Genomic DNA, 20,759 nt, shown 5'->3' with positions numbered 1-20,759 from the left:
GTTTGAGAGGCATGTCCTCAACTCTGCGTCAAAAGGTGTATACCGAGCAGCTGTACTTTCTGTAGTTTCTTTTAAAATATGCTGTAATGAGAATGTGCTTGGGCATGAAATGAGCAGCCAAAATTACTCGAAAGGAGCATGAATGAGTCTAAGCCTAAATATATTTCACATTATGAAATTTCAGACTGAAAACGGTTCCAATCTCTAAAAACAGAAATCGTTATATAGCTATACAAACGAAAACTACGTACGAACAAACTTCGTCGTCCCAAGAACAATCAAACTGTTGCTGATCTTATAAATAGTTCTTTGTCGTATCTTGATATGACTAATACTATTGTGAAGAAATAATCCTCAAGAGCTGAGGAAATATAAGATATTGTCCAGCTTCAGATACTCGAACTTGTGATCTGAAGAAAGAAAGGAAGAGTATGAAACGACGGCGTTCTGGGAGGAGTTCAAGTGATTCAAGAAGGAACGACAACGTTTTTGGAATTTGTTTTAAGATAACTGAAACACTAGAATGGCAAGTGTGGCTGTTAAGTCAGTTATGAGAAGCTTAATTGGTCCACGCCAGCGAGTTTTTCCCCGTCAGCTCTCAACAGTTATACATATAAACAGTTTTTCTTCTTCCTCGAGCTAGAGAATCACAGATTTTGCAGAACATATATTGAGTTGAGTTTAGGGTTTGAGAGAGAGAAATTCAGGGTTTTTCTTTACCGATTCAATTCATTGAAAGGTTCTGTAAGTTTTCTTTGTGAAAACGTTGAGAGATTAGTGAGGGTGTAAAGGGATCACAAAGTGATGTTTGGGTGTTCTTTGTGTAAACACCACTGGAGACTTTGTGAAGCTTGTATTTCCTCATTAGATAATAAGAGCAGAGGCTCAGACCTGAGCAACGAGGACGTAGGCATTATCTTGGCCGAACCTCGTTAAACTGTTTGTGTTCTTTGCTGTTTTTGTGTTCTTGATTCTCTGAATTTCACAACAACTATGTATATATATATAATGTGCAAGCATTTGCCAGTTATTTCACTGGTTCGTTCGTCCCGAATACATAAGCTCCTGCACAAGCAAAACTCAGTTACTAATGACACACATACAGTATAATGCTTACAAATTTTCTAATCTGTTAAGATTAATGAAACAGGTGAGCAAAAGATTAAAGAATGGATTAGTAATTAATTACCAAGTGTAGGCATCGAAAGGGAAAGTGCAGCAATTCCAGCAATCTTAAGTGGGATACCAGTCTTGGTCATATCTTTGATTTCAATATGGCCAGTTGAAAACCCAACAACATTTGAAGGTGTTGCTGTTGGGAGCAAGTACGAAAGCTGTGCACCAATTGCTCCAGGAACCAAAAGCAAAAGTGTGTGGACATGCATACTGTGTGTAATCTGAACCAGCAGAGGAATCACAAGGGTTGTAGTGGCATTGTTTGATGTGAACCCAGTGATAGTCCCACTTATAAGACAGACAGCAGGGGCAATGGCTAAATATGGAACTTCCTCCAAGAAATCCAAGGCTTTCGACAATATATCTGTCAGGCCGCTGGTCCAGACACCATCAGCTATGGCAAAGCCAGCACCTAACAGCAATATGATGTGCCAAGGTAGTTTCTTGCATTTGTTCCAGTCCATCAACTTCTCACCCTTTTGCTACTTGTTTGGAATTATAAACAAGAAGGTTGCCATCATCACCTATTCTCAAATTTCAGAGTTAGAAGATAAAAAATAAATAATCAATTTGAATTCGATAAGGAATTATATATGTGTGGATGGCATTTGGGATTTTCTTGAAAGCAGAGAAACTTACACTGACAGTTCCATCACCTGCTCGCCCATTGAAGAGTGCAGCCCAACCAGGAATATCATCTGTTATGCTTCTTGTCATCCACAGAACTATTAGCACCTGCACAAATTCTGCTATGTTATATGGAAGAAAAGAACAGCCAAGAGAGACAGTGTTAATAAAACATTTATGAGTATTTTGGAAACGCACCGCTGCCAATACCATCTTCTCTGCAAATGCCATTGGACCTGCTCATATCGATACAGAAAATTATTACAATATATCTGACCATGAAGCTCTTCTCTTCCAAACCAGCCCATTGGCCAAGCCAAAGCAATAAAAGCAGCAAAGCAAACACGATTGAAGCCAAAGTAATCAGTGAAATATCTGCGGGGAGATAGTCCATCGTCATTTTCAATTTTGACTCTGATTCAGTGATATACATGAAACCATGCCAGCCACAAAAAATAAAAAAATTGATGTTTGATTGTTTGACATTCTCATTTAAAACAATAAAAAAGAGCGTGGAAACTTCTACTTATATGACCAAAATCTTTCCTTAGAAAACTTTTTACCAGGAGTTACAGTTTTTGCCTACGTTAGAGGCCCAATTAAAATGAGGTAAAGTGCCCAGGGACCCTTTTCCAGTCCGGTACAAGTGGATGTTTTCTTCTTGTCCTTCCTCAAAAATTGAAAGTTGAACTAAGATCAGATTTTTATGAATACATACTGCGTTAAATGTTTTAAAAGAATTAGTTGCTTAGTCCCACTCTATAAGATTGATTAGCCTTGCAGGTTCAAAAATTACTTACCATTAAATGAGTCTCTTATTGGATAACTTTTCAACAGGACCTTATCGGTTGTGTCAGTCCTACTTACTTGGTCTACTTAGATTGTCACATAGATGGCTAACTTCTGTTCTGTCATGGTCAGAAACCATAAACTCTTTGCAATACATGAATGAGTTATCCTTTATTTTACATAGTTTAATGCAAAAGTTCATTATGTTCATGCCTTGCATTTTAAATATTGATTTTTCTTGTTTTCAAAGTACATTGAATTTTTCCTCAATGATGTAATTACTTGGCATCCAGAGAAGACTTTAGACTTCCTTGTATAAAACGCGCAGAATTAGTTTTACTAATGCCATATGCCAAACTTGTTTTCTAAGTAATTGTTACATCATAATTTTGATCCTTATTTTCTCAATACATATTTTATTTTAGTAATGTAAATTTGAGCGAGAGTTAAGGTATGCTGATTACAAGAGATGCAGGGAAGCCACTGAATCAAGTCATGTTATGGATGGTTATGATTCCCTAGATAAAGCAATTGTAGGGAATAACTTAAAAAGGGGGAATTTCTCGTAGCTGGGGATGTCCTTTTTTTTTTTTTCTAATAATTTTTTCCTGGATAATTCAGTTGGTCGTTTTCTGAAGACTGCTTCTGTTTGGCTTTCTGACACTTCAAGGATCTCAACCAGCATTAGCTGGTCCTTATGTTGTCAATGAGCTGCAGTCAATTCCTTATTTTTTGGACCTTGGTGATATTAGCAAAGGTTTTGCTTCAGTTAGGAAAATGTCCTTATGTTTAGTTCTTAGAGTGCCTTCGACTACATGTTTGGGTATAAAACTCTGTGATTTCAAAAATAGTAGAAAAGATCTTTAACTTGTCATTTTCTGTATCATTAGAGTTTCTGACATGGCTAATCAAACTGTTTGGGTTGCATACTTGCATGGCAAAGAAAATCCTATTAGCCCAAACTGATTTGAATCAAGTTACTATACTATCTGCCAAGAGTTTTCTTTTTCTGTATTGCCTCAAGGTTACTTGCTTATCATGTGTAGGGCAATGACCATCAATCTGTTGCTCTTGGATCAGCTTTTCACTACGTCAGATGAAATCCTACCCTTCATTACGGGAGTCAGTAGCAGAAATTGCTTATCTGTTTTACACAATAAATTCACCAAACAACAGATTATGCAAGATAATTTGAACCATTAAAACTTTGCATCTTTAGCAAACATATGCTATATCTCTTTTAATAGCTTAGGTAAGTTTTAAAATGTAAATATTTACACTTTGTAAAACTCAATTGTTTTCAGCAGTCAATTGCATAAAAATTCCCCATAGAATGCTCTGCTTTTAGTTCTGTTTTATCGAAGGATGTCCATATAATGACATTCCCTGTATGTGAAATTTGGCACTTTGTTCAACTTGTGCATTTCTACTGGTCCAAATGTTAGTTTGAAATGATATTATAATTTCTCAGTGGTTCTAATATATTCTACTGGCAACAAAAAAAAGGGGGTTTGTTTAAAGAAAAAGGAAAGAAAAAGGAACTTGAATGGAACGGTTACAGCTGCCAGATTGGCTATTACGATTTAAGAATATTAAGAAAATGACAAAATATATAGCTTCATATTGCTGAGCATTATAGAGTAAGAGCATGTATTGCAGCTTGATAATGGAACTCAAATCACTTAAAACTGTTAAAATGGTAAAGAAAAGGAATTTTCAGTTTGATTCCTGAATCTGGACATTTTTAGTAGTCAATGTATGTCCTACAATATGTAAAGCTAGTTTAATGCTAACAGCTGTGACTGCAGATAGAAACTGATTTTGTAAGAAAATAATCCTCAAATCAAGCTGTCCATATCTGTGTTCATAAGCTAATGATCAGGTAAGAAAGACGAGTAAAAGTACAGACTTAGACACCAGGATCAAAACGGCATCATTTTGCTGCCTTCAATTAACGAAGGGCAGAAAGGTCATCTCGCATGGGTTTTAGTTACCACAGGTTGCTTGCCACGTAGAAGCTGTTGAAGAAATTAATTGAAGCATTGTTTACTGGTCTTTTGGATATATATATATATATATATATATATATACACATATATCTAAATAGTCTGGTCTTCTTCTTTTTGGAGTTGAGGGAAAAAAACAGAGAGTAAAAAGAATGTTGCAGATCGTGTAGAGCTTTGTGCAAAAGAAATCCCTTTAGCTTTCGGAGACATTCTTCTTTGTCTTTCTTTGTGTTCTCAGAGTGGGTTTGAGAGAGATCTCTATGGCGATCGAAGAGTGAATGGGTCTATTGGGATTTTGGGTTTGGTTTTGGGAATTCTTGTGTGAATCCACCATTAAAGGTTCCGTGATTAAGCTTGTAAACATAATATTCATATAGTGCAGAAGCTTGACGCCTGAGCAACGAGAACGTAGGTCGATTTTGACTGAACCTCGGTAAATTTGTGTGTTTTACTGCTTTTATTTTAGAAATTAGTTCTAGGCTTCTACAACAGATTTTTTATAGATGTCTCTTTTGATTGCACCTAAAACCTCTTTGCAGCGATGGCAAAATTTTCAGGAATATCATCAGTTTGCCTTTTCATGATGTTTAACCTCAATGTATCAGCTGTTTGCGGTGTTTGTGCCAATTTCATTGTTGAATTAAATTTCAGCCTCCTTTTCAAGCAGGAAATGGAGCTATCTTCGATAGGATTTAGAATACTAGAAAGACTTCGCTTGTATGTATTAATATTCTTTTCTTTCGTCTGATTCCAAGGGCTGATGAAAATTGATATGATCATTAAGGTGAGTTGCACCTTTTGAAAAGGTTTATGGCTAATAACCATTAATTTTTGCATAGTAAGGATAAATCAAATGCTTGTAAATTTTGCACTTATAATGAGTTCTTTTCATTTCCATCTGGGAATATATTAAATTAATTTATTACAATACTGGATACATACCAATCTGCAGGTAGGATTTATTATGAAAAAGGTAACAAAAGGGAATGTTACAACAAAGTTGTCGGACCTTGGAGGTTAACCTAGCTACGTTCCGCAGCATGTGGAAGCGGTACTGTCAGATCAATTTCTGCTATTGTGTGTGATACTAATGTTCCATCTCAATTAGCTTCGTATTCTGGCATCTTCTATATTGAATTTTTGAAAAGAAATTTATATTTTCTTAGTTTTTTTGGTAGTTATTTCATTTTTCATGCATCCATATCTGTATACCTTTTCAATTTACAGATCCTCCTTTTACTATTGGGGAAACTTTACTGGTTTGGTGAATCTGATATTGGAATTAGAGTAATTTGCTATTAGTGTTACTAGAAAATAAACAGAAACTTGGACTTTGATGCGAAAACAATGTTGTCAACTTTGGTAATGTTCATAAAATTGACCATGTCACAAAAAAATGCATGATTCCTCTTTTGATCTGTTTCTGGTTTATGTATTCCAGTAAATATACTTGACTAATCAAAATTAGATAAATATCTGATTAAAAATCATGTTGGTTTACGTATTTAGAGGTTACAATTGTCAGCGAATTACATACTTTCATAATTTGTATTCATGGTGATTTTACTTCATTCTTCTTTTCATTTTACATTTCTTACGTAGGCAGGCTCATGGACCTGGGTTTTGTTTTCTCCTGTTATGTTCTATCAGCAATGGCTATGATGCAAACTTAGATAGTAAGAATTGGCTATGATGCAAACTAATTTTGGCTTATAGCTTTTTTGGTTATTTAGTTATTATTATTATTATTATTACTAATTTTATATATGAGTTACTTTGTTGTTGTTATCCATTTCTTTCCATGAACATCGAACTGGTTAGCAGTACACGTACGTGAAATGAAGCTGATCAAATCCTAATGGTCACTTGCATGCTTTAAGTTTGGGCTTTTCTTAGTGAGGCTGTTTCGCATTTACTAATAATGACAGAGAGAAAGTGTTGTAATATGATTGTTGTGTTATGTACTTCGTACAGATTATGGCTGTACCATTGAGATGCCCAGTCTGTAGTTTAGTGTCTCAGCCAAGGAAGATTCAGTATTTTTAAGCATGAATTTAGGTGTGGAGGTAAGGAAGTCTCAAACAGCTGTAAAGAATTCTTCATTTAGAGTTGGTAGACCTTATTGACTCTCTCTATTTTAGTTTCTGCAGGCTGCAGCTACATTATAATACTTTTGTGAACAAATGTCGTTTTACCTTATTCATAAACTTTTATGTTGTCTAATTTTGTCATTGACTTATCCTGAGTATGTGACTTGAAATAACATTTATGTTGCTATTTTGTGCTGTAGTCTTTTAACTGTTTGTCAAATGTCCTGTACGATGCATTTAATAGGTGATATTTCAGAACTTAGATGATAGCATTTTATATAGTAAGGTTAAATTTAATAGGTGATATTAAATCTTGGACATTAAGAAACTCTGTGGGAATGGAATCTAATTTCTAGCATCAAAATTAAAAAAAAAGTACAACCTGTAAATAATGGTTTTTAAGCTATTGCATCAGCCTTCAGCCAAGTTATTTGTGGATCCTAAGTTCTACTCGAACTTCAACTCGTTGCGAATTTTAAGTATATAGAAACGTGAGATTCAGCCTCCAGGATCTTGATCTGAATTAATCTTTTTATTTTCTTTGATCTGATCTAATTGCTTTTGTTCAGTGGAATTTTCCTTTGTTTCCCCCAGAAAAAGGAAAAAAAAAAAAAAAATTGCAGAGAGAGATGAGCTGTGGGTAAAATGAGATCGATCACACTTGCTGGGGAATCACGCACGTGAGTATTTCCGTTTGATACTTTAATAGAAGATAAATGGTGCTGCCAAAAAAGATTATTTAAGATGCAGTGTGCAAAATTTAATAGAGTTTGAGTTGTAATTATGTCAATATTCCTTTAATTTATATAATTCTTCCTAATAAAGAACACCTTAATTAAGCTAGTAAAGTTTAGCAAGACAAAAAATAAAAATGAAAAATAAAAAAATCAACTTGTTATAAACATATGAACAAAAGTATAAACAAGAATAATATGCCAATTAAATATTTCTAATCTTAGTTAATCCATCCTGTATTTCACGTGATCAGCATATATATATATATATATGTATGTATATATATATATATATAGTCCAATTCATGTGAAAAAAGTTAACTTACGGATATGTGTATATTTCAAAATACAATTGAAATACATAAATATCCTTCTAAAATTACTTGAGTTTGCACGATATCCTCAAGTTAACATTTGAAAGAAATTATGCTAACCTTTTGTAATATTCTAGTTTAACATATATGTTTTACCATACAATCATAAGTCGTATTACTATTTATTTCTTAAATTGATTAAGTAAGTTTTATGTATTTTCTTAATTTTTGCTTAGTCATTGCATAAGCTTTAATTAATGCCAACTGGAAAAGGAGTTGTTTGGCAGTTGACAGATGGTTGGATAAGTTGCTTAGTCATACTTGAATTTCGATACATGGAATCTAGTTTGCTTAGCCATGTTTATATGGAATTCATTCTTGATTAGTCATGCTTATTATCTGACAGGTGGTGGGAAGTGATTTGCCTTATACATTAATTAAGTTTCTTCTATATACAGGCTAAGTAAAACTTGGAGACCAAGTCCAGTAGACTTGCAGACCAAGCCAAGCACCAAGCAAGGTAAAATTGGAGACCAAACCAATATAGTAATTGAACTTATGTTCATTCATTCTAATTCTTGCCTTTAGCGTAGTAGGGGGGAAAAAGCTATCATTTCAAGTCTTTCAAAATTTCTCTTCAAGCCCTTTTTTGGCAAGTGAGAGATTTCTTTAAGTAGAAATCTAAGTGATTTTGTTCCAAGATTTGTGTTTTAAGTAATAGATCTCCTAGCAAGCATAAAATTCTTCTCTAGCGTGTGCAAGTAGGAAGGTAAGTAAATCTTCACCTCAACCAATATGTGTTATTTGATGTGTTATATTGACTATGTTAGACTTCGATGATTACATAATATGCATAAAATATTTGCGTTTGAGATTGACTATTGAAGATATACATGGGCATGCATTATATTGATGTACACGACATGTTCATATACAAGATATTCTATGCATAGAAATACTTGGTCATGGATTGTGTAGTTGCCATGCAATGGCCTCCAGCGCACATAAAGTTGTGGTTATTGTGGTTATAGATATTATGGGTCCGTAAGCGGAAATAGTAAGATCGACAATCTAATTTTAACTTATTTAAATTTTTCAATACAAATTTGAGTCAATTTTCCAATAAACCGTCCCTTATAGCTTGTTTGGTAAAAGGAAAAAGTATTGAAGGAAATTGATTTCCAAGAATCAGTTTTCTAGGATTTAATTTCTTGAGAATGAATTTTTTTAGGATTTTTTTTATAGTGTTTGGTTAATTATAGAAGAAAATAAAACTTACAAGTAATTAAATAAATTTGTACATTAAAATTAAAGAATAAAACTATATTTAAAAAAATTATATAAGAGTAATTTCTCAAAAAATTTTAAAATGACACCTTTTTAGGAAAATTTACTTTCCATTTCAATTTTCTACTGTGATATTTATTTTCTGTTGGAGTTTACAAATTTCTGTTTTTAAAATTATCTAAACCAAAAAAAAAAAAAAAAAAAATCACTTTTCTAAAGAATTTTAGATTTCTACGAAACTTTGTCAATACCCAAATACCTCGTTAATTCAAACTTCATCAGCATCAACATCAACATCTTGTCCACAGCTTGTGAATTCTCAATTGCAAAGACTTTTTCAAGCTTTTTCCACCTTTTTGAATCTAGCTTTTCATCTCATCGTCTAACAAAAAATCAAGAGAAAATAAGTGCCCCCCTCAATTTATTTTTTTTTTCAAACACTTTTGCTAATTTATTTTTTCCTATTGGTTGATTATCACTTAAATTTAGGCATGTGCCCCCTTTAATTCATATTTCCTTCTTTTATTTAGTTTTTCATTTTTTGCTTAATGAATTTGTTTAATCTAACACTAAATATTACTCTTTTAAACGTTGCAAAAACACTTTTAAAATTGTCATGTAAGCCTACAAATCTCTTTCTTTTAGAAAAAAATATCTAAAAATATCTTTTACTATTTTTTTAATGAATATTTTTCACCATTTAAACTAGTTTTTATACAAAAGAAAAAAAGAAAAAAAAATCAATTTCTATATAGTTTTCAAGTTTATTAAATGTAAAATATTGTCTTTTTAAATATTATTTCTATTATAACTATTGCATGATTTTATATTATAACACTATAGTTAAATAGAAAATATAAATTACTAATCATGCACTTCATAAATAAGTAGTTTTTTAGTTTTATTATCAATTGTTTTCAATTGTGCCCTCTCTGACCAAATTTGTTGGACCATCACTGGTTCATTATCTTCCTTTTTGCATACCGTGCAACATTCTTCACCAAAAATTGCAAAATAACCTGCTTTCACTAACTGTCCTAAGCTTATCAAATTTTGAGCCAAACCTGGTACATACATAACATTGTGCACAATTCTTCCACTGTCAACCAAAGCAATTCCACTTACCTTGGCCTTTAAACCCATCTAAAACAAAAACCACAGTTTTATCACCAATCATATGATTACTGCATCCGGTATCAATATACCAACTATTTTCTTTTATATCAGCAACACAAGATATAAACGAACTTTCTTCTTTCAATTCTTGTTTATTATTTGTTCACTTTCTTCCTCAACAGAATTCACATTTGTTTTTGGTTTATGCCAACAATTCTTAACTTATGTCCATATTTTTCACAAGAGGAACAATAAGGAATATTAGAATTCTTATTTTTATAACAGCTATTTTTCTCAATATGCCCAATCTTCTTACGGTGATAATAAGTATGCATATACCATTATCCTTATGAGAATACCTCTCACCATATTGGTTTTCTGCCTCAACTTGTCCTTTATTCTGAAAATCCTAATTTTTGTGTTTTGCATGATTTTCCAACCCTGAAAAATTTTGATATTTACCTCTTTTGTAGTCTGAACGTGCCTGAAAAGGATGCTCTACTCAAACTTCAATAGACCTGTGCAATCTTTCTTCATGCATTTTTAAAGAACCATTAAGTCTAGAAAAACATAATTGAAATAAATCCTTTGATTCTTCAATTGCTGCCACGATTCTGTCAGATTTAGAATTTGAACTCTTCAACACCTTTTCAACAACTTTTTGATCCAATATTCACCAAGGGATTTTAATTGATTTATAACACCAATAACCCTAGCAAGAAAATCAATTGACTCCTAGTTTTCATGAACAAAGTTTCAAAGTCACGAATTAGTATTTGCGATCTCATAGTTTTTACCTGATTCGCTACTCCATACTCACTTCGAAGTAACTTGCACCCATTATCCTTGGGAATATTGTGTCATCCAAAGCTTGTTGAATAATAGATTAAGCCTCAACATCCTTTTTCTTATTTCCGTCAACTCTTTCAGTTGTGCTGCAGTTGGTCTTGCTTCTCTTCATTCTTTGTTATCATAATTTGTATAACCATTCTCAACTAGTTCCCATAAGTCAAAGGCAACAAATAAAGTTTTCATTCTGATACTCCAAAACTGATATTCTTCACCTTTGAAAAATAAAGTAGATAATTTTAAGGAATTAGAATAGAGTTACTTGGAGCCGCCATGTTTTTTTTTTTTTTTTTTTTTTTTTTTTTTTTTTTTTTTTCCCTTACCTACAGATTGTAACAACCATAGAATTTTTGTTTAGTGTAGTAACCTGTTCTGATACCAGTATTGGTTCCTTTTTTATTTTTTTTTAAAATAAAAATATCAATATAGAGGAAGGACACACAACTCACAAGAACAAAACAAATATTTTTATTTCTCAATTCTTTTTTCTTACCTACAGATTGTAACAACCAGAGAATTTGTTTTTTTTTTTTTTTTGCCCTTTTAATCACAAGTCTAGTGTAGTATCCTACTCTAATACCATTGTTGGTTTTTTTTTTTTAATAAAAATATCAATTTAGAGGAAGGAAACAGAACTCACAAGAACAAAACAAATATTTTTATTTCTCAATTTTTTTTTTTTTACTTCTTTTTTTTTTTCTTCGCACTTTTTTTCACATTTCAATACATAAAATATAAGTCTCTAAATAGACATATATTATACATTTAAATTTAACTACAACCTAATCTAGAGTTATTTAAATTTCAAATACAAATTTACTACTTCAATATATCTTGAACGCTTTAATTTCAAATCTTCTAATCCAAGTTTAATATTAATTTTTCAACACAAAAGAGAGTGATGATTTGTAGTTTTGTTTATTTATTTGTTTATATGTTGATATTTTAAATTCTAATTATGAAAGTGAGGGATAAAATAAGATAACAGCACTGTGAAATTAATTATATGTAACAGGTAGAAGACAAATTAAGCAGGAAGCAATCATGTCTCAGCCGGTAGATGCTATGCTCCAAAACCTTTTTCAACTAGTAAAGAACGAGGCACAATACGCATTGGACTTCAAAGTTGAGTTTGATAAAATGGAGTCACGCCTTGATCTTATGATAGCCTTCATGATTGACACTGAGAATCTCAAGAATAAGAATGAAGTTGCCAAGGCAGCTATAATCAAGCTTAGGGGAATGATTTATGATGCTGATAACGTTCTTACTGATTGCATTGTCAGAGATGAATACAAGAAATATCGATCTTGCTTCCATTCATACCTCTCTGATCCATTGTTTTTGTATAAGACAGGAAAGAAATTGAAAGACATCAATACGAGAATTGAGCAGATAGAGAAGAGCTTGGGTAGTTTCCAAAGAGACCCACATCATACCATTCACACTGAAGATTCAAGCCATGCTAGAGGATTCATGTCTCAGGATTCCTACCCATCCGAGACAGTTGGATTGGAAGCTGATTTGAAGAAGATCAAAGGGTGGATTCTTGACACCCAAGAAACACTTTTGCAAATTGCCATTGTGGGGATGGGGGGTTTGGGAAAAACCACCATTGCCCAGAAAATCTTTCATGATAATGAGGTACTAAGTCGGTTTGATAAGATCATATGGGTTACTGTTTCAAGAGCTTTTAGGGAGGAGCATGTTCTAAAGCGCATGTTGGAAAGGTTAGGGAAAAAGGTATCTGGGTTCGATAGTAGCCAATTGCTTGGAGAGTTTCAACAAGTTCTTGCTGATAAGACTTGCCTTATTGTTATGGATGATGTATGGGAAATGAATATGGAATGGTGGACAACCCTGTGCTCCATTTTTCCAAGACGAGATGGTAAAAGCAGCTGCATCATAATTACTACAAGGAATGAAAATGTTGCTAATGATATGGGCATTGAAAACTCGCGGATCCATAAGCCTGATTTTCTAAATTACATCGACAGTTGGTCTTTATTCTCCAAATTTGCATTTTCTTCTAATAAGGGAATTTGTCCAAATCCCAAGTTTGAGAAAATAGGCAAGGATATCACGAAGAAGTGTGGGGGGCTTCCACTAGCAATCAAGACAATAGGAGCTTTATTAGCACCAAAGATTGAATCGCTTGCTAGTTGGACTCAAACTTGGGAAAGTTTTCATGACTTGACAACTGAAGGAAGAAATAAATCGGTTATGGCATCTCTTCAACTGAGTTATGATGAACTCCCATCTCATCTAAAGCAATGCCTATTGTCTTTCTCCATTTACCCTGAAGACTTCGAGGTAAGAACCGAACAACTAATCCATTGGTGGGTTGGTGAGGGTCTTATCCAGGGCAAAGGCTCAAAATCAGCAATTGAAATGGGGTACGAATACCTCTTGCAACTAGTGAAAAGGTGTCTTGTCGAAGCTATGCAACAACGACGCTATGATGGGAGGATCTACAACTGTAAGATACATGATATGGTGCGGGAATTGATCAGCATGAATGCTCAGGAGGAGGCATTTTGTAGCTTTGATGAAAAAGGCCAGCAAAGATTGACAGAGGAATGTCGGTGGTTAGGTTTCAGCAATGCCATGCAAGGAAAGCCACTAGGAAACAAGTCGAAGATCAGAGCATTAATTTTATTGGTGTCAAATATCGTGAAGCATGACTTAAAGAATTTTGGCTCACTGACATCCCTTAGAGTGTTGGATATCTCAAATAGCAACTTGAAAGAGATCAATGCAGAAGAGCTGTTTAAGTGGATTAGTTCCCTCAAACGATTAGCGAATCTGAATCTTGCTGGAGTTCGAGGCTTAGAATCAGTGCCATCTTCAATTAGAAAACTTCTCAATCTTCAGTTATTGGTTTTGACCAAATGCGTCGATCTGAAAAGTATACATCCATCAATTACAACTTTAAGGAGGCTGATATTATTAGACTCGAGGTCTTGTCCACTTGAGAACCTACCCAGGGGATTGGGAGGGTTATCTAATCTTCAAGAACTATCTGGATTCATGGTGATGAGTCAGTCGAAAGGAAACTGCTGCCAACTTATTGAGCTTGGAGAACTTAAACAGATGAGAGTACTTCGAATCAACTTAAGTGATGATACTGAAGTCTCAGAAAACGAGCTGAACGTCCTAGCTCATCTCGAAAACCTCAAGGTTCTAGGTATTGATGCTGGCAATTGTAAGAGGAACACCTCAGAGATCTTGAAGAAGATGGATCGGCTAGTTCCTCCTCCAGCGTTGCAGGAGCTGTATCTTAGGAATTACCGTCACTCAACTCTACCATTGTGGGTTTGTCCCTCCCGGCTTACTAGATTGCAATACCTTTCCATTGAAAATGGAGATCTTATCAACTTAGCCCCAGAGGTTGAGGATGACAATCATCACATTGCTTGGAACATCGAGGGTCTATGCTTGAAGTTCTTGGCTCGATTGGATGTGAACTGGACGGACTTGCAAAATGATATGCCGGTGCTACGCTACATGGAGGTTAGTCATTGCTACAAACTGAAAGGTTTCCCCTGTTCTGTTAAGTCTCAATCAGTTTTAGAGAAAAAATCAGGATTTTGGAGAAAAAATTAGGATTGAAGAAAATCACAATGTCCAAGAAGTCCTTTAATTGTGTGATGTCACTATAAATATTATTTTCTTTCTATGCATTGATGCTACTGTTGTAATATGTGTGATGTGTGGATATTTTTATGCTTTATTGTATTGATTCTATTTTGTAATATTGGTGTTGGCGTATTTATGTATAATTGAAATAAATTTAACTTTAAGTGTGTTGATTCCATAGTAATTTTATTGAAGTTTTTAAGAAGTTTGAGAGGAATGCCTTCCACTCTATGCCTTCCACTTCCATTGGATGAAGGAACATAAATATCGCCACAACACTCAAAACTTCAAACATTGATATATATTATTGGGCTCGCTTTCTACTACTAACTAACAGTCATAACACTCCACTATAAATATTGTTGGTGTCACACTTGGCGGATATATGTTAGCACCCACTTATTTTGTATCTTACAATTAATAAAAAAAACTTTTATTCACAATCTTCAAGAGATTTCTTTTTCTAGCTGCAAATTGTAGTAGTCAAAAAGAGTGAAAAACCTCTTCAAAGCTATATTGTGATTTGGCAGTTCCGCCTGCATCCAAGAAATTGACAAATGTTTGGTTATGAAGCTGTAAGATGCAGAACATAAATTCCCTACACTTCAAATCACAAATTTACATATACTCAATTATATAAACATGAAATTAACACTATAAAGTGTGCCAAAATTCCATTTACTATAACAATTCGTATCAAAATACCTTTGTTGTATAATTTTGATCAGGTTTGACCAAATGGACTGTGTGTGGATCAAAGGTTGACTTTTACTATGATTAAGATTTTTGGTTTGACTAATGTATCATGTAGAGCTTGTCGATACGAGTGCATAGACTAGTGGCACGTCAAATTCCGATTTACGGATAAAAAGTTATGGTTCTGAGAAGTTTTGAATATTAGTTAGTGTCTAAATCAGTTTCAGATTTTTGTTTATTAGTGACCCAAGACTCTATATGAATGTTGAAAAGTGTGCGAAACAGGAAATAAGTCCCAAAATATTCATTTTATCCTCCAAACCCGAAAAATTTATCTCAAGATCCACGGGTCCAAATCGGATCGCCACGAACCCATTTAACGCTCAACCGGATCATCACTATTTTGCCCAATTCCAGCCACCATCTATCTATACATGCTAGCCACCCTTGTTACCCACCTTTGGGTGACCATATAGGCCAAATTTCAATCCAAACCGCCAGACTACGCGTCGGGATCGACTGTGTTTGGCATTTTCTGGCCGTTTGGCCATTTTTTGGTCCTACTAGGCCAAGCCATACACCCTTGCCCCATTTTTTGATCCTCTGAACTCATTTCCATGCTCCGTTTGCCAAGATTTCTCATGGTTTGAGAGATACATCAACAGGGAGTTTGGCCAATTTATGCGACAAGTTTTCCGACCACCGATGACACTTTTGGAATGAGGTGAGCACACCATTGTTTTTCTTGTCTCTTGGGCTTTCTATTGATATAAAATTTGTGAATTTTGGACATCATTTGATGATTTTTTCATTTTTAGGTCAATTAATTAAATACCGAATAATTTCGGACTATGTTTGGAAAAAATTGGTCAAATTGCACAAAATTGAAGTTAGATTAGTGAAATTAGATATTAATAGAACCCATTAGATGGTTTAATTTTAAAAGATTGGCCTTAAGGTGATAAGTTCCAATTTTGGATACCGATTCTTTAGGATACGCAGTATAATTAGATCAGCCATATCCAATATATATAATTTTATAATTGTAAAAATCATTTTAAGACTTTTGATGTACATGAATGTCTTTGGTTTAATTGTTGGAGCATGAGAAATATTTTTATTATATTACAAGCACTCGTGTTAAGCTCGGAGGTGATTCTACAAGGGCGCAGAAATAAGCATCTGCAGTACTGTGAGTGGTAATATTTTTAAAATATTTTGTCTATGCAGTATAATATATATATATAGCTTGGTTATCTTATGTATGTATCATTTGATTTAAATGATTACTTTATGCATATATGAATATTCGCATTTTTATATATGTATTATCATTTTATGTGAATTATGATAATATTTTAAATGGTTTCCAATTCTAATGAGTTCATAATGAATTTGTGGTATTTAAGTACCTTGATATTTGAATTGAGGTTTTAAATCATTTTGGAAAATAATTGATTTTGAGAAGGTAGATTGAAAATTATATAATTTTAGCATGTTCAAGTATTTTATAATTTATGTCCTTAAAATTAATTTATGGTGATATATATTTCACTATGAAATTTCTGGTTTTGCCATGAAATGATGAATTGAAATTTTTAGAATATTTAAATAAACGGTTGGAATTGAATATTAAATTATAATTTATAATACAGTATTGTTTAGAAAAGTATGATCTTATAAGATTATTTTACGAATACCGTATTGTTTATTTTTAATTAGTGTACCATATAGTACTTGTTTTTGGGATCAGTGTTATATTATAGTATACAAGTTTGCCATGATGCATGTAGTACATTAAACGCCGTGAGGTGGGTTTATCCCATAGGTTGATTATGGTCATGATGTCGTGAGATTGGGTTCACCCCATAGATTTAGTATTGTCATGGTGTTGTGAGGTTGAGTTCATTCCACAGGTTTATTATTGCTACGATATCTCTCGTAGATTAAGAGTTGTGAGGTGGGTATATCCTATGGTTTATGGTTTTTATTTTTTTTACTATCTGGTGGTGTTCTGGGATGCCGTTCATCGCTTGATAGCGCTAGATATATTGTATGATACACTGTCTATGTTTCTGAGTATATTGTTGATTTACGAATCTCCATATCTTTGCTAAATCTTAAATAGCATTTTTGAAGACAAAAAGAAGAAATTGAAAGGATGGTGAAAAGTAGAAAGTGATAATAAATGACAGCGTGCATTAAAAAGTTTAGTGAGAAACATAAATGATCAAGAAAGCAGGTCATACACGGTAAATTGTACATTTCTATGAGATATGTTTAAATTCAAATCACAAGCGATTGGATTCAAATTATTTTACAATAGCACAATACACAATTTACTTGCTAACATACACTCACAATACAAGCAAGAGCACCAAATGGACCTCACTTCACTTGTTTCTCTCTGTTCACTTCAGCTTTAGTCTCTTCTTCTTTCTTCACACTTGTTATCTTTTTAAACTTTCACATACACATTCTTTATTTTTTGACAATCCTTGTTACACACATCATCAGTGTTAGTAGTGAAATTCACACTTTCTTACATGAAATTTAGTACACCAACACACACAATCAACAATATTACACTTTCATTGCACATTAATCACCAGAAAAAGCTAGGCGCGTGGATGCTCTACTACACTGTCATCTTCACGTAGAGATTTTAAACAGTTTTGGCAAAGATTTTGGGTGGAATCAGGCTTCCAAATATCGTCAATAGTTTTCTCACCTATCAGAACACTTACAACTTCAGACAGTGTGGGCCTGAAACTAGTGGATATATTGATGCACCTCACTGGTAACTTTAGAATTGTCATGGCTTCTTTTTCATCATACCCCAATAAATTTTTATCGACCATCTCGCGTAGCCTTCCCTGTGAATTTGCAACAACAACCTGTAGCAATATTTATCTAATGTTATCAGCTTGTACAGAGATTGAAAACAAAAGTCTCTAGCACTTTTTTCTTGCATATACTATGTGAATTACCAAGACAAAATTAAGGCTTAATAAGTGCACAAATGGGATATAAATCCTTAAATTTGACAACAAAAGGAAAAGGCATAAGTCTGCTTTGTTTGCTTACATCATCTACAAGATACTCGAGCTCATCCTTGTTCAATTTTTGTTCTGCATTTCTCCTCCCACAAACAATTTCGAGTATAACCACCCCATAACCATAAACATCATATTTATATGATATGGTTCCATACATAAAAATAAATAAATAAATAAATAAAATAGAAAAAGAAGATCATCTCCGACAAAATATGTTTAGGATTATTGGGGACAGTGTCACATAAAATGTTTAAGATCATTCTAGATAGAATTCTCTCAAATAAGAGAATGACCATTTATGTATATATTACAGTATAAGTCTTGTAATTTGGAACAGGACACTTTTTTTTTTTTTTTTCTTTTTAATGTAGAATAGAACGCTTTTAAGTAATTGAAAATTTCTATATTATAATCAAATAATTCATTGAAATTGAGACACTTAAATTAATTCATTTCTAAATAATAAACTCTTATAGGATTTTTTTATTATTTTTTATGAGTATTTAAATTAATTCATTTATAAATAATAAACTCTTATAGGATTTTTTTATTAATTTTTTTTATGAGTATTTGAGGCAAAATGCTGGAGCTATGATAGTAGGTATACATAGAAAAGGAATACTGCCAAACAAGACATCTTGAACGGATCTGTTTTCCATATATTCGTATATGAGCAAATACATGCCCTTTCTCACATAGACATCAAATAGTCGAACCAGATTCTTATGTGCCAATTTTGTAAGCTATTATAAAATTCATTTTTGGTTTTGTTGATCCCTTCAATCAAATTAATGAAAACCCTCTTTACAGCTACATTATATTCTGGCGTCAATTGAGCCTGCATCCATTCAATTGACAAATTATTATTTATTTTTTATGGAAAAAAAAAAAGAAAGGAAAAACCCAACGATTCAGAATGGGATTCCCTACCCCTCGGAATCTCCAAATTAACCTCTACTCAATAGATAAGGATATGAAAATTGATGATTGTTACATGAACCAAAATAGTTGACAAAAATAATCTATGACAAATTATCTTGGACGTTGAATGAGTACACCTAACAGTGTGAAAAAATATAAGAAGTTATAAATACTCTTCTTTATTTATTTATTATTATTATTCCCCCCTTCCTTAAGAATGAAGTTATAAATAATTATGACTATGCGTGATTTATACACTGTTAGATGTATCACGGATAAGATGATATTAATTAGACAAAAGTTTTTATCAAATACTTTGGTAAATGGAATCTGCACTTTAAAATGTTACCCTATAAACTGTTCCGGAGATCCCTTTACCAATCTCCATTTCTTTGCTGAATTTTCCAGTGACATCTTTTAACTGTTTGAGAGTGACAGGCTTCTCTTGACCTACATTTATTTTTGTTCCATAAAAAAAAAATCAAAAGAAAGTATAAAATGTTACTTAAACATATATAATTAATTGATTGTTTATTATCCTGTATCCATAGTGTTGTATCTTACCATGAAGCTCTTCTTTTCCAAACCAGCCCATTGCCCAAGCCAAAGCCAACAGAAGTAGCGCAGCGAATACTATTGATGCCAATGCAATCAATGCTTTTTGTAGAGGAGACAGTTTCTTACCTTTGATTTCTGATCAATGTTAGCAAATCAAAATGCAAAATCTGTTAATGTTAGATTTTTCTCGGATTCTCAATTAAAACAATGAAAATTTTCAAAATTAACCCAAAAAAAAAAAAAAAAAAAAAAAGATGTGAGAACTTCTATTCATACAATCAAATTTTGTCTTATGCTCAATAATATTCACTGAAAGGAACATACACATAACTTTTGGCAAAACATTTTACCAAGAGTTGTGATGGCAGAGATAAGAGGCCCATTAAAAGGAGTTGTATCGGTCGAGGATCCTTTTCCAGCCCAGTACAAGTGGATCTCCAACAAATCATTATCAGTGACATTTGCGTGAAATTTTTTGCTATAATTTTTTTGGGACCCCCTGCGCTGTCTTTGATGTTGAAATCTGTTAATACCCTCTCACCCTATAATTTATAACAAGTTCTAATAAGTTCTTCAAAAATTGAAATTAGAAAATTTTGACAAAATTTCAGAATAAAAAAAAAAAAAATGGTTATTTACCTGTATATAGACATTGAAAATCCGTTTCATTGAACTGCTGTAGTCTTCATCTTCGGCAAAAACAATTTCAGCAAAATGAAGTGTGACATTGTAACGACCTTTACGCAGACAAAATCCAGAATACTTTAGAGAGGCAGGAGAGAGGCGAGCCTTCGCATATAGAGGTGCATCAGCTACAGGAATTGCACATTTCTCTCTTTTGATATATTCACTGGAATTCAAAAATGTTGATAAAAAGCCTCCAGAATTGCTATAAGCC

The 20,759-nt window shown here is 33.1% G+C and overlaps 1 protein-coding gene and 1 pseudogene across 23 annotated transcripts; one reads left to right on the top strand and one right to left on the bottom strand.

Moving 5' to 3' along the window:
- Positions 1–783: 783 nt before the first annotated feature.
- LOC107435399 (tonoplast dicarboxylate transporter-like) overlaps positions 784–20,759 on the bottom strand; it is a 92,528-nt pseudogene continuing 72,552 nt past the window's right edge.
- Positions 4,695–14,791, top strand: LOC125419289 (disease resistance RPP13-like protein 4). Of its 23 annotated transcripts, none has more exons than XM_060817481.1 (6): positions 4,695–5,031; positions 5,138–5,382; positions 5,551–5,649; positions 6,573–6,664; positions 8,195–8,256; positions 12,004–14,791. In XM_060817481.1, the coding sequence occupies exon 6, from the start codon at positions 12,033–12,035 to the stop codon at positions 14,592–14,594; it is 2,562 nt and encodes an 853-aa protein (XP_060673464.1). In that variant the 5' UTR covers positions 4,695–5,031; positions 5,138–5,382; positions 5,551–5,649; positions 6,573–6,664; positions 8,195–8,256; positions 12,004–12,032; the 3' UTR covers positions 14,595–14,791. The 23 variants fall into 23 exon arrangements, with proteins under 23 accessions (XP_060673464.1, XP_060673442.1, XP_060673441.1 ...); XM_060817459.1 differs by having other exon boundaries at positions 6,573–7,368; XM_060817458.1 differs by having other exon boundaries at positions 6,205–7,368.

The sequence above is a fragment of the Ziziphus jujuba genome, chromosome 1 (genome assembly GCF_031755915.1).
Source record: "Ziziphus jujuba cultivar Dongzao chromosome 1, ASM3175591v1".
Lineage (NCBI taxonomy): Eukaryota > Viridiplantae > Streptophyta > Magnoliopsida > Rosales > Rhamnaceae > Ziziphus > Ziziphus jujuba.
Note: the sequence above shows the minus strand (reverse complement) of the source record. Positions and strands in the feature narration are given on the sequence as shown.

Excerpts from the sequence above, each read along its gene's own strand:
- LOC125419289 (XM_060817445.1), top strand. The coding sequence starts at position 5,585 with ATGTTACAACAAAGTTGTCGGACCTTGGAGGTTAACCTAGCTACGTTC. Across the intron at positions 5,650-8,194 it reads TTCCGCAGCATGTGGAAGCG|GCTAAGTAAAACTTGGAGAC; the intron begins GTACTGTCAGAT and ends TTCTATATACAG. Across the intron at positions 8,257-12,003 it reads CAAGCCAAGCACCAAGCAAG|GTAGAAGACAAATTAAGCAG; the intron begins GTAAAATTGGAG and ends TATATGTAACAG.